Source organism: Suillus fuscotomentosus, assembly GCF_016647785.1.
Source record: "Suillus fuscotomentosus strain FC203 chromosome Unknown F5891scaffold_9, whole genome shotgun sequence".
Classification (NCBI taxonomy): domain Eukaryota; kingdom Fungi; phylum Basidiomycota; class Agaricomycetes; order Boletales; family Suillaceae; genus Suillus; species Suillus fuscotomentosus.
This window is the reverse complement of record NW_024539521.1, coordinates 822971-836962: the sequence shown is the minus strand read 5'-3', so window position 1 is coordinate 836962 and position 13992 is coordinate 822971. Positions and strand designations below refer to the sequence as shown.

Here is a 13992-nt window from a genome sequence, read left to right as displayed (position 1 = left end):
GTTTGCAGGAAGAGCTTGGAACAAATGGGTGGAAAACATACTTTTTGACGCCGTGGAACCTGGCAGGGTCGAGAAGTAATACACCGCTAAAGACGGACGCGCTTTTGAGTTTGAAAGAAGGCTATCTTTGCGGAGTCAAAGGTGGTCTGGTTAGTCGCAATGCATCATCGATGCCGGAAAAAATTCAAATGATTCAGACGAGTTGCAAGAGCGAGAGGTCTTAAGAGGAGGGCATGTAGTAAATGGACAGTCTGCATGAAGTCTGCGCAGGGTCCAGACTCAGCGCCAAAGTTCGGGACGTCTGGAGACATGCCTGTGATCGGAAAGTCCCGGGTGGTCAATAATCTGTCTGCATCATCGCAACCACTGTGCCGTCTACGTCAGCCACGGTTGGCACGCGTCCCGCCATCTATGTCAACTGTCATGCTGATATCGTCATCTTTGTCAACTTGCCGTCACGGTTCTAGTCACTTGGAGGGAGGACATGACAGTCATAGACTGGGAGCTGCAGACACCGGCATGATGTTGGCAGACAAACAGGAAATGGGTAAACACATAGGAAGTGACAAAGCGTGAGAGACTCGCAGGGATCAGAAGAGATGGAGGTGAAGATCTTGATGACAGGCAGGTGGGATGGAGGTTGGGTGGGATGATATACGAGGCGCCCTGAAGTGACAGACTCCCCGGCACTTTCAGAATCCGAACAGCCCACTGACAGGGCACAGGAATCCTGATGCATCCCAGCTATTCGGCCAAGGTATGAGGATTGACAGAAATTTACAGAAATCCGTTTGTGAAACCTTGCGGAAGGTTACCGCTGGCTCTTTGATGGTGACGCTGGGGAGCTTGTATCTTATTTCTGTCCATAGTAGAGTGAAAGAACTTGTCAAGGGTTTCCCCACAAAATCATTTGAGTTGCCGACGTTACTGGCCGCGGCGCGAGGGGAACATTCAAGGACTCCGCACCTCGGAAAGTTCATATAACATTATGTATCTTTACAGCTTGCAAGAAGGAAAGTGAGGTCAGAAGACTCAGAACGCATCAGAAAAGATATGCATATCTACAACAGACCGCCCGCAAGTTGCTCCGCAGGTGGTCTAAGAAACGAAGTCAACGCTCGATTAGTCTGTCTCTTCGTCCCAGCGCCCGGGGAAAGGCGGCGTACTGCCCTGAGACTCGTTGGACATGCCCGCGCGACGTGCTCCTCTTGAACCTGAATTTCCTCTTGAACCTGAATTCCTACCCGAACTACCACCCGCTCTCGAGCCACCCATGCTTCCAAAAAATGAATGGAACAATCCTCCACCACTGCGGCCTGAGTTCCCAGGTGATCGTGGACGCAGTGGAGCTGGTGGGCTTGTTGGGCGGCTACTGGGTCCGTTTCCTGGTCCCGGGGGGCTACCTGGTGAGCGCGGCCGTTGTGCTTGTTCTATAAGAGCATACCTTTTACTCAGTGTAAGATGACGTAGAAATGGACATGAAAAAATGACCCACCGGCAAACAGGACACGTTCCGCTAGATTTTAACCATGGCAATATACAAGGCTGGTGAAATGGGTGCTTGCATGGAAGAGTTACAATAACTTGCTCTTCCGGGTCTTCGGTTCCCAGTTGGAACTGTTCTTTACATACGGCGCAATCTTTATCCAGTAGTGGAGCTAGCAATACATGAAGGTGAGCAGCGGGTGGAGGATACGATGGACAATGACAAACATCGTTCCATAAGAACTTCTCGTGGGAGATTGTTAATGATGTCGTCTGTTGCTGGAATAGGCCGTGATGCGGAGTTTTCCATTATCTGCGTTATTACTTGGTCCAATGCTTCCAACTATCGTCAGGCTTTGTAAAACGTCTCAAAGAGATACACACCCTCTTGATTGAAAACATAGTCACCCCAGCGTCCACCCGGTCCTCCTTCAGGACCAAGGGAGAACATTTCAGCAAAAGGGTCTGCGCCTCTACCGGTGGGTCCCTGTCCCAGTAAAGCCAATAAATATTGTGCCATCATTGGGCCAGTGATGTCTCCGGGTCGTTGACCATTTTGATTATCACGACGCAGGAACCTATACCAAAATGTGCATATAAGATTTCGAGACGATCACAATGGACGTACTCGGACATGTTGGGAATTTCACCATCGCGCTGCTCCGGAGAGCGCGGACGATTAAGGGCGTTGGGACCAAGAAACACGGTCCTTGTGGCACCCTGACTAGGTCCAGTACTATGAAGCTCAAAACGAATACCAGCCTGATCGTATTGTGAGCTTTTCTTGCAGCGTGTATAGAAGATGACAGACCGGTGGTACTACCTCGGGGCTACGAGGGAAGGTAGGTGAGCGAGGTCGAGGATTTCCCGTCAATGCAGCTGTGGGTGTTTTCTTCCATGTAAGGTCTTAATGCATGCATGCATGCATGAACGCGCACCTAGCAAGCCACCTAAATTCGGAGGAATTTCGTCATCGAAGCCTCCTCTCGGAGTGTGTTGCTGGTATGCCCGAGGATCATCGCTCGGATCCTCTATCTGCAGAAGTTTATGATACATCGTTATCATCAAGTACGAAGATCGGGGTGCGCACCTTCTCGACGAACGTGCCCTGACATGATGCACAAATTGGATCCGGTTGCTAATAGATCATATCGTCATACGTTAACATCGGAAGTCAGCTGAGGATCTGCTAACCATGAGTGGTCTCATCTCAGCATGACACTATTGCAATGTTATATTAGTATAACCTGACGTGCAAGTTATTATCAGGGGACAAACTTCGTGACAATACCACATAGGCTCTCTAGAAGACATGGTAGCAAAAGCCTGAGCTTGAGCGCTGAGCAAGTGGATGGGTGGTGGAAATGTAATGCAGGTTTCGGAGCAGTGTTGTAATGACGCCACAGCGTGCCACAGCCCGCCAGCGACCCGGGGAATCCGCCCAGTGTGGTACAGCACAATATTACAAAGTCCGGCGGAGTTTCTAGTTTCAGCTTCTCTCACGCCGACCCTCACGAGAACAACGACCACAAGGTGAGCCTGGCACCATTCTCTTGAATCACGATGAACATTCTGGTTCCCTATTATACGAGTGCTCGTTGTCGGAGAGACATGAGATCAATACCGGGTTTTCCTGAGCGTTCCAGCTGTGGTTTGGATTAACTCGAATCGACTCAAATCCTATCTTTTGCTCAGGTTAACCACGCTGTCTTCCCAAACAAGAGTCCCGTAACCCGGAAGAAATTCATATGCAATCGATGAATATACTAGTCATAGTGTACGGTCCTAACGTTCCATCGAAGCAAACAATTGTGGCCAATCTGCACTCTTTCTACACATCTCTCGGAAAGCCCCTCCAACCTTTGCCAAAAGTACTTTTGGCTCATCAAACTCAATGATCTCCCCAGCATCTAACACTAAAATGCGATCATAATCGATGATCGTCTTGAGGCGATGCGCTATAGTAATAATAAGCGCACCGGACAGTTCTTCACGAATTGTCGTTTGGATCTATAAGCACACATTAGTGAGACACAGGACTGGAGTAACATGTCAACTAACTTGGTCATCCAAACGCGAATCTATCTGAGACGTTGCTTCATCCATAATGATGATATTGGTTTTTCGTAGAACTGCCCGAGCGAGTGCAACCAGTTGCCTTTCTCCTGCGCTGAGCGAGCCACCTTGGCTTATCGGCATCTCAAGTGTGAAGCCACCTTTTTCAATCGCCCGACTGAGCAACCTTGTTAAATGACATCGCTCGAGCACATCCCAGCACTCCTGGTCAGTATGCTCCTCGAATGGGTCCAAGTTGCTTCTGAGTGTACCAGAAAACAACGAAACGTCCTGACTAACAATGGTCTGGGGACGAGTCAGCAATCTCCTAAGGGGCTAAATAATCGACCCACTATCCGTGACCGAAGATCTTCTAAACCAATTGTTGAAATATCTATTCCGTCAATGCTACAAAAGTGTTCAGACGCTGGAACAAGGAGCAAGACACCGAGAATAACATACATTATTCTTCCAGCGCTAGCCTCTATCATACGCAGCAAGGACAAAGCCAAGCTTGATTTCCCGGAGCCCGTCCGTCCGACCTGTCGATAATAATGATCAATGGTGAATGCTAGATGTTCCAAGGATATGCGACAAACCACCCCAATTTTTTCAGACGGTTGAACAACAAATGATATATTTTTGAGCACGTCCGGTAGGTCGGGGCTGTACCTGACAACAAGGTTCTCGACAACCAACTGACCGTCGCTTGATGGCCAGTATGCTGGAGGTCTGCTCTTCTCGATAATGGCAGGTGCCTCCTGTGGTACATCAAGATACTCAACCACACGTTCGACCGCATTAAAGTCAAGCTCCAGCTGGGCAAGAACTCGCACTAGTTGGCGAGATGCCTCAGCAAAGATTCCAGCTTGCACGATAACGATGGCAGAAGACCCATTGGAAACTCCTTGCGAAAGAGCGAAGAGAGTCGTGAGATACACCACAACTGAGCCGAGACCTGCAAGGCGTTTAAGTTAAACATGATGAAAAACACAAGCCACATACAGTCATATCTCCAGCGGAGCCAGCCGTTGACAAGCCACTGGCGAAGGGGTTAGTGCGAGACATTGCAGGGTGAGGAGTGCATCTTACGTATACGTGGTCGTACGATTGAAATTTATCTACTTTTTCATAGAATTTATCTTGGTATCTTGACTCCATTGCAAATGCACGAACGTGTGACAAGCCACGTAGAAGCTCATCGAAACCAGCGAATGCAGGCGACAAGGCGACGCTCTCAAGGCGGCGCAGGTCTCGTTGAGCTTGTACGAATCGAGGAGCAATGCGGATATACAACCATGCAATCACCAACGCTAAAGGCGCGAACGCGGGTATAACCACAATTATGACAGTGAAAGAAGCCAAGAAATTAAGAACGCCGGATAGTGCGGCGCGGGCGGAAGTTTGCAGAGCTCCGTCAATAGTGTTAATGTCTGTCGTAAAACGGTTAAGAATCCTCCCGATGGGTGTGGTATCAAAGAACCGGGCCGGTGCTCTTGTAAGCCTTTGGAGTAGTCTGAGGAACAGGGAGCGGGAGGCCTGGAGACTTGCGTAATAGCCCAACGAGATGTAAGCCAGTACTGAGAATGCCCCTGCGATAGAGATATAGAGGTAGATCAAAAGCCATGGTTTGACATTGACATCAGGAGGGGGTAAGTCATCCCAAGGGTATTTGACGTTTGGAAGGAAAACCGAAGCGGAGACGTCATAAGATTCACCCCATTTGGCCAAGAACACCTTGAAAAAAAATTGGCAACATGTATGGGGTCAAGACCTGCAACCGTACCTGATTCCCGATGTTAATCATGCGGATCATGAGCATCAAGACGAGAGTCAATGCCCAGGACATCAAACCTGCTGCCTTGATGTAAACCCAATACGTTCTGAAAGGCACCCGGCCTTCCGCTCGAACTTCCGCTTCCACTAGTTTTCTAGCAGTTTGAGACGGCCGCTGCATTGGAAGAACATCTTTGGTCATGTTGTCATCTGGGGTTTGAATTCCCGAAGTAGCGACTTCTGTTTCTTCATCGTCAACCTCGTTAAGAGCATCAACCTCTCCGACATCCTGGAACTCCTCTTTATCGCCAGCACGGGCAATGCTGCCGCGAGACAGCTCAACCACGTAAGATGCAATCGGTAAACATAAACTGATATGGTGGGTTACCAGGATAATTGTCCGATCGCGAGCCAGTTCCCCAGACAAACAGTGCTGCACAATGTGTTGTGCAGTATGCATATCGACCGCGGCAAGTCTGAAGAACATTCAGAAAAAATAGTGACCTTGACAGAAAATGCCTACGGATCATCAAGAAGGATGCACTATCCAGTAACGAGGTCGGTTAAGATAGTGGAACAATAGACTGGCAGAAGACTCACATTAGCTTCCGAGTACATAGCGCGTGCCAAGGCAATACGAGCTCTCTGTCCACCAGATAGCGTGATGCCTTTCTCGCCGATTTCTGGGGTTCAAAGTAATGCCTTAGCAATGATGGATGGATAAGAGAACCCTTACCAGTCATGTCGCCAGCTTCGAATACAGCAAGATCACGTTCGAGAGCACATGCCTCGACCACTGCGTGGTATCGCGCCTCATTGAAGCCGAGCTTGGAGCCGAAAATGATGTTGTCCCTTATGGTTGCGTGTTCAAGCCCTGTATATCAATTTGAGTGAGCGACTAAGCTGCACTATGATAACATCACTTGCAAGGAGTTTGTGCGCAGTAAGCCACTTGATGCCTCCTCTTGTTTATGAATACATCACCGGACAAACAATGCATTTCTAGAATGAACACATCTCAGGGCCGACTTCTGACCGCAAAGGATGCACTGACCGCCAAGCAACGCTGTAAGCATGGCACTTTTCCCAGCACCAGTCGCACCACTGATAAGGCTCAGCTGGCCTTTCGGAAACTTGATATCCAGAGGTCCAAGTTGGAAGTGAGTTTCAGTCATCGATTCTTTGTGAACTCCGTGCCATTCAAAGGTCGCATTATTAAAGCCGATGTCCGAGAAATCCGCTTCAGAGCCGGTATCCACTGTCGACAGAGATAAAGCCCATTCAGGAACCTCTTGCTCCGCAAGGAGCCCCTCAATACGCTGCATCGATACGTAAGCTATGAAAGATAAGAATTGCATATCCAGTTGTAGTGTCGCATGACAAACCGTGAAGCATTGCAAAGAATTGTCCAGGAAGAGCGGTCATCGGTTCCTGTAGCTGTGAGAACAGAGCGACTGCGGTGAATGCCTTGGATACCGTCAGCTGCTCCTGTTCGCCCAAAGTGTACCAAGAGAATGTCGCAAGGGCTGTCGCTGAAGGTATCCACGTCCTATAAATTGTCGTGAGTACGCGCGAAGTCTGGATAACGAACAGCTTACCATATGAAAGAGATGATAGTGTCGACAACATTCTCTTTAACCCGCCAGTCGAGTTCTCTTCTCGTGCCTGATGAGCAGTGCGAGACCACTGATTTTCTATGAAACGCTAGTCAAGTAGAATTATGTGTCAGCTTCTGCTCACCCACCCCAACCATAAAACTTCAAAAATCTGATATTCTGAAGTAGTTCGTTTACGACATTCATCCTTTTGTCCTTGGCCTTCCATGATGCTCGGGTAATCTGTGTCACATTAGCCAGGAAAATAGAACAATCGAGACTCTAAACCTTGATGTTGTATGTCGCCAATGGGTAGTTCAGAATATAGGCAAAAAGAATCACAACGACGCCTGACATCGCGCTCCATCCCAATATCCTAAGGTATTACTTAGCTTGATATCTCAGAGGAACTGTGACGTACTTGTAGAGGAAGACTAGCGCTATCACAAGCCGTAGAGGAGACGAGAAGATTGCGGCAAAGTCCCAAAATCGTTGAGCGACAGCATACGCATCGCCTCTTTAAGGTGGATTGAGTTATTCACAGGAGACTATAACCCTGAGGAAAACGCACTGCATGAGATTCACAATTTTTCCAAGGTCAGCACTTCCTTCTTCGTCGCTAGAAGTTTTTCCACTGATATCCCTGCGGCGCAATGCTTTATAGTGCAAAGCACAAAAGAGTTGGCCGCGAGTTCGTTCGTAACATCTGCGAGTATGCCAATTTTTGAAGAGATCGACTTGCGCAAAAGACAAATGTGCTACAAATGTAAGGAAAGCCCAGTATTTGGCATTCGCTACCGACTCGGGAGTAGGATTATCTAACGACGATAGAATCATCCGGAGTGCGTAAGCCGGCACGAACCCTGCGGATCAATATGACATTACTCTACCTGGATCGGTCTATATCTGAGCATAATACACGCACCGACAACAGCGCCCCACATTTCCAATGCAAGGTCCAAGATTAGATCGAGGGAGTTAGATACCAGCAAAAAGCGCAGTAGAGAATGCGTCGGATAGCTAGCTGCGTATAAGAGACTGACCTAAGTAGAATACAGTGTTTGCCTACCGTGAACGGTAACGGAGGCATTTGTTGAACAAGTTCTTGTGTCGGAAAAACGGCGACAAGGACCAGACATCGGCATCATTCAATGTTCGCTTCCACGCCAGGTCCAATATGGGTTCTACAAATGATACGGTACACCATGACCAAAGGTTTGCGTCATCTTCGGGAGAGGAAAGATTGGATGACGGAATCTAGTCCGCAGGGTCAGTATATGAGTGGGGGACATAGTTGAACGAACAGACATTGGTTGAGCTGGCAACGTTAAGCGCGGGTCGCACAGCCTGCAGTGGCAAAAGGCCAGCCACGTAGACGAAGGTTGCTGAAGATATTGTCCGAATTAGGATAACGATCATGGGACCGGCAGCATAATCCGGCAATGAAAAGTAGTAAATGCAGGCAGCAGCAATTTGCGAAACTGCAAGTAGAATAAGCATATACGGAGGGGTAGACGGTGCTCTCAACAGGAGTGTTAGGGTTGCATAAAACTGCCACGACAAATCACAAGGTGAATTTGACGTGTAATAAAATATTGAACAATCCTACCCATGCAATTGATGCCACTAAGGCGTTGGTCCAGGGTTCCTGCAAGACGATGGTATACCCAAAATACGCAAGCCAGCTAAACGAGGAAAGGAGTGCGATAGAAACAAGCGCTCGAATTATCCAAATCTGTTGGGGAAAGTCATCGTCGAAGGGACCCTCGACATCGTCTAAAGTGATAAAGTTACGAAAAGGTGCGCTCAGCGCACTCCAAGTAACTTGGATGATTTTTGGAAGCTGCCTGCGCGCTAGGAAGTCGATAACGATTGCTAGGATAGTGATAACAGCGGGGCACCAGGTTCCAAACGGAACGTTATGAAGTTGCCCGCTGAACCACGGTTCCTGTAGAGGGGTCAGCAGAGTCGAGGGAGGATAATAGATACCTACCTGAACAGAGTGCATAATTCTTAAGCACGAAGCAAAGGTGAAACGCGTTAAAAGTCGCGGATTCAGAAGAAGTTGCCGCCGATCGTGTAAGGAATTCAAGCTTTAGAAGATGAACAATTACGTTATTTCTCACGGAAGCTGAAACAGACTCCTAGATGCATTTTAGAATATTATAATTTGTTATTGAAAAACTGATTTCTTAGCCACGTGACCGAGGACGCGAACATAGGTTTACATAAACTTTGTACCGTCTCTGTCCAGCCGTCTATAATCTCCATGAGGTACCAGCACCCTCTTTTACTTCTAATCCAGATCTCAGGAGGAATCGCGATTGCACTGCCAGAGATAACAACTGCGCATTATGGCTCAAGCGTGCATTCCGGAAGAGACTTACTCGGTATGCTCGCAGGCACTGCTGGCAGTGGCACAGACTCGCCTGCAACATCAGACACGTTCCATCTTAGCTCACCTTCATCTCCTATACATCCTGCTTTGAAAGATCTAGGAGGCTTGTTCACAGATCCGGTACTCCCCACGGCATCCTCATTGGGAAAGGTTGATCTAGTGACTCCCACAAGCCTCGGTGTTACGTCGTCCGCAGGCTCTCTAAACCCATCTCCGGAACAGATAACATCTACATCCACCACAAGGCCGGCGAGTTATCCAAATCCCTCATCAGCAGCCATGTCCGAGAACGCGTCCGCTGACAACAAGACCTGGAAAATCATTGGGATCGTCTTCATCGCAATCTTGATCATAGCAATAGCGATTACATCCAGCATGTTCTTCGATCGATGGTGGAAGATTGCGCAAGAGATCTTGTGCTGCAAGGGTCGAAGGGACAGTGGCATCGAACAGTTCGTCCCTGACTGGGAGAAGCAGACCTGGGAAGTCAATCTAGGATCAGAAGACCGTGATTATAGACAGCGAGCATCGTTTATGTCTTTTCGGTCTGATACGGGCCCACATCATGTGAAGGAGAGAGATATCCATACGATGAGAAACTCCGCGGACCACACTATCCCTACCCTGCCAGTCGCGGTGCCACCTCCGTTACTCAGAGTCGTCTCTCCATCAGACACTCGAGAGCTTCCTTGGGATGCCGATAATCTCCATAAGTGCGCTCTTCACCGTCAGCTTTCCGCGCGCAGCGGTCGCCACGGACTCGGAGACACATAGAGCGTGGAATTTGCCTGTAGCTCCCTCATACCACACCCTGCCCTATTACTACCCCATTTTCCAGTTTCTTTCCCAACAAGCAAGTATTTCCAACTCGCGCCACGATCAGCGACTATCACATTCAATATCCACCCAATCGTTTTGTATAACTGTTCATGCTGTACCTGCCGCGTTCCGGGACGGTGGGGACGCGACATGGGTAGGCGCGGTCCTTGGCGGCGCCACTGGGTACTTCTTTTCCAAATAGTCGGACACATAAATTCCTGCTGCGCCCACCGAGCATACAGCCATGGAGATGTATAGTCGTGTTCGGGCCGGAAGAGCTTGAGAGAGTTGTCTGAGCAGACCTACGTAGAACTAAGGAGATTAGTTTACACACCTTTGTATGATTGCCACAGCGATCTATTAGCAACCACTGGCTCAGCAGATGGCGGTGATTTCTTGGAAGTCATCATAATACGATCGTCTGGAGAGACAGTGATTCTAGACAAAAGCGAAAAAAAAGTTTGCCCTACAAACTTCTGAATACGAGGAATTGGACTGAGTTTGGTAACCGTCAGCCTTCTTAGGTCAGAACTTGGTCAGAACCGACTATAAACGTTATCACTCAGGCATGTTTACTGGTCTGGCAAGTACTACTTCAATTCTATGCAGCTACTCGTTCCCTGTAACTTGACTTCAGATTGAACACCTTGGAACAGTGTCTGCTATCCACCGGGATGATGGCGGTTGTGCTTTAACCATATCGCAGTCAGCACCTATCTTAGTGGACTGTCATATCGGCGACTCCATAGCCGTCAATGGTGCCTGTTTGACAGTTGTCGAATTCGATATCGAGCGTGATGGAGGTTATTTCAAAATATGGCTAGCCAACGAGACCCTCAGCAGGACTGATCTGGGTGAGTGACCAGAGGCAAACTAATGCAGTCGCTCATAGGTAATCGAGGCGATCGCAAGGTCGGTGATCAGGTGAACCTTGAGCGCGCTATGGGTGCCCATGTTCGATTCGGTGGTCACTTCGTGCAGGTGCGTTCTTTCTGACGATGTACCGATCGTCATTAATGAGTCATTTCTCATATCAGGCTCATGTTGATATAACTGCGACTATTCTCAAGAGAACTCTTGATGGTGATTCGTTGCGTCTTTGGTTCCAACTTCCCGAACCAACCGCAGAAAGACGTTCTCTTCTGCCTTACATCATCCCCAAGGGTTATGTCACTATAGACGGTGCTTCTCTAACCGTTACTTCTGTCAATGATGCCGAAAGGACGTTCGGTGTTATGCTTATCCAACATACGCAGCAGAAGATCACCTTGGCAAAAAAGGCCAATGGCGAGAGAGTAAACATCGAGGTTGACATGGTGGGCAAGTATGTTGAAAAGAGCGTATTGGCTGCTCTGGAGGGTGGTGGTGGAGAAGCCATGCGGACCTTCGTCCAGAGAATTGTGGAGGAAACGCTCGTCAACAAGGGAATTCTACCTTTTGCTCCAGTCTCCAATGACAGTGGTAGTATGTAGTACTTAGACGAGGCCAGTATGTGCGTTATCTTTTGACTTTCAATGACCGCCAGTGTGGAAGCCAATTACCTTTTGATGCTCGGCTATAGCAAATACATCCGACAGTCAATGTCCGATAGACTATACCGTTAGTGACTAACTATTTTGTGGATACCGGTCCAAGTGCTACTTAGTGGTTCATTCTTTCAAGTACAGTAACCATCATCTGCAAACTTCCAGTACGCGCGGTAATCCCTAAAAGGCCTGACAACCTACTAGGTTTATTTTCATCGCGCGTTTCATGAAGGAACCACCGTTTAATAGAAAAGTGAGCGTTGCACTCATATGCTGCGACAGTCCATGAAACTTACACAGTGAATAGATCACCGCGAAACTCGACTATAATGGCGGTCATGCACCTCTTCGTTTTAATTCACCATCTAGACCAGCATCACCAACAAAGCAGCCGGTGCAGTCATCTCTCTCACCACCAGGCTTCCGTCCGACAGCCAAGGTCAGTTCAAATGCGACCAGTGCCCGGAGACTGTCAAGTTCGGTTTCATTGAACAACATCAACAAAGTAACACACTCTCGACCTGGGTCACCTTCGAAACCAGTTCGAAGTCCTGGTTCTTCCATAGTCACGAATCCCGTTAAAGCTCGCGTTACAGCGCGGCCTGCATCCAAGTCCACTACCACATCTCCCGTGTCCAGTACATCTCCTCTAGAGTCGCGTCAGCGATCATCCACCACCGTTGCGTCAAAGCTACGACTTCCGCCCCGGCAAGACCGACCACGTAGCGATAGCGTTGCCCCACATCATGCACAGTCTACCTCAGCATTACGGGGAAATTCACCATCGCCCCAAATTCTGCTCTCTTCCGAACCTCCACTCGTACGTGTTGACCCAGACCGTGTATCGCCATCGGCTCCCATCAAGATTAAATCCAAGGTTTCTGGATTAGCCAAATCTTACCATGGTACCGAAACAGATCCCGCTCGCTCGTTATCCCCACCATGGGTTACCACCAGGCCCACTCATACAAGACCACCCATACCTTCACTTTCTTCAAGCCTCTCATTAAACGCACCTCCAAGTCCTCCTAATTCGACTACGGTGCCAAATTTCTATCCCATAACGACCGCAGCTCCTGCTGCTAATCCCCATAGATATCCCTCGCCGCGACGCGGTCCCTCACCTACACTCTATCCATACCAAACATTCACTCCACCTGAAAGACCTTCGAAAGCAGCCAGGCAGGTCCTGAAAGCTAAGGTCGACCCTGCTTCCATTCCTCTTCCTCCACATTCACCACCAATATCCGCATTATCTTTATCTTCAAAGTCGTCTGTATCTAGAAGTTCACTGTCTATGGATCCCTCTCATGCAAGCGCGTCGACGCTCAACTCTCACATGAACAAGCGTTCGGATACTGAATCTGTTCGAGCCAATAATGGCCGTTTCATTCAGAGCGACCATGATGACACAATTTCGCTTACAACCAGTGCTCGACAATCTAGCCAAGGTCGGGACAGCGACCCTAACTCTGAAAAATCAGAGCACAAGGCGAGGGCTGCAGCCAAGTCTGATCGAAAGGTCATACCCACTCACCGTGTCATGAGTACTGAGCTAACTTGTACCGCAGATTGCCGACTTGGAAATAACGAATAAATCATTGCTTCTTATCAACGCATCACTTGAAACTACGAAGAACCGTCAAGCCAAAGAAATTCGAGACCTCAAGCGAAAACTTCGTGAATCTCGACTTATTCTTCCCCCTAGAGCATTCAGGGCCGTCGAGTCCCTTGCCCACGAAGAAGAAGAAGAAGAAGAAGGGGATGATGGTGATGATAGTGAGGAGGGTGAGGACGGGCCTGACGAGGCTTACGCAAGGGTGAAGGATATGCTAGAGGGTCTCTTAGAATCAGGCAGGAAAGCCTTGGAAAGGACTTCCGACGATTTCCGGCAGCACCTCTCTGCCAAAGTCTTGAATGCCGATGAAGTCCGCTCATGGAGAGATTCAGGGCAGGAATTTGACACTGTCCTTGATGACCACGGCAGAGGAGACAATGCGGAGATCCAGGTTACAGTCCACCTCTCTCCCTCACACGTTGCTGTGCCTGACAGTGATGCTGATGACCTTTCGGAGGACGAGGTCGAACGGCTAACCTTGGAACCAGATACTCCACCACCCTCCCATTTGCCTCCAATCAAGATTGATCATTTATAAGTTTATGGTGTCACGTTTATAACGCTCTACGTCCTGCTATGCTTCATTATGTAGACCTCGGAAATCATCTCTTGATACCCCACAAGCATTTCACTAACATCTCGCGTCCCCATCGCATTATCCAATATATTCCATCAAATCCTGAATTCCACGTTTCTAATCCCACGTTTCTAGTAAAAAGT

General features: G+C 48.6%; 4 protein-coding genes across 4 annotated transcripts; 2 read left to right on the top strand and 2 right to left on the bottom strand.

Moving 5' to 3' along the window:
- Positions 1-839: 839 nt before the first annotated feature.
- F5891DRAFT_1012670 (uncharacterized protein) lies at positions 840-2941 on the bottom strand. Its single transcript, XM_041360744.1, has 10 exons — positions 2764-2941; positions 2680-2706; positions 2576-2623; positions 2424-2520; positions 2297-2364; positions 2114-2247; positions 1870-2063; positions 1714-1821; positions 1496-1658; positions 840-1444 (listed from the first exon to the last, which is right to left on the bottom strand). Exons 1-10 carry the CDS (start codon positions 2797-2799, stop codon positions 1123-1125), a joined length of 1197 nt encoding a protein of 398 aa, XP_041230337.1. The 5' UTR covers positions 2800-2941; the 3' UTR covers positions 840-1122.
- Positions 2942-2983: 42 nt separating this feature from the next.
- F5891DRAFT_1012665 (ABC transporter type 1, transmembrane domain-containing protein) lies at positions 2984-9009 on the bottom strand. Its single transcript, XM_041360743.1, has 23 exons — positions 8905-9009; positions 8521-8859; positions 8220-8462; positions 7981-8168; positions 7837-7931; positions 7483-7774; positions 7333-7428; positions 7200-7287; positions 7061-7154; positions 6915-6981; positions 6702-6865; positions 6371-6652; positions 6240-6318; positions 6053-6168; positions 5917-5999; positions 5840-5859; positions 5327-5792; positions 4633-5277; positions 4546-4582; positions 4140-4498; positions 3894-4022; positions 3547-3846; positions 2984-3495 (listed from the first exon to the last, which is right to left on the bottom strand). The coding sequence occupies exons 1-23, from the start codon at positions 8917-8919 to the stop codon at positions 3271-3273; spliced, it is 4422 nt and encodes a 1473-aa protein (XP_041230336.1). The 5' UTR covers positions 8920-9009; the 3' UTR covers positions 2984-3270.
- A 1645-nt stretch (positions 9010-10654) lies between these two features.
- F5891DRAFT_1012659 (Lumazine-binding protein) lies at positions 10655-11757 on the top strand. Its single transcript, XM_041360742.1, has 4 exons — positions 10655-10711; positions 10766-10982; positions 11030-11109; positions 11166-11757. Exons 1-4 carry the CDS (start codon positions 10697-10699, stop codon positions 11598-11600), a joined length of 747 nt encoding a protein of 248 aa, XP_041230335.1. The 5' UTR covers positions 10655-10696; the 3' UTR covers positions 11601-11757.
- On the top strand, positions 11724-13943 carry F5891DRAFT_756863 (uncharacterized protein). Its single transcript, XM_041373139.1, has 3 exons — positions 11724-11907; positions 11962-13176; positions 13226-13943. Exons 1-3 carry the CDS (start codon positions 11881-11883, stop codon positions 13808-13810), a joined length of 1827 nt encoding a protein of 608 aa, XP_041230334.1. The 5' UTR covers positions 11724-11880; the 3' UTR covers positions 13811-13943.
- Positions 13944-13992: the final 49 nt, after the last annotated feature.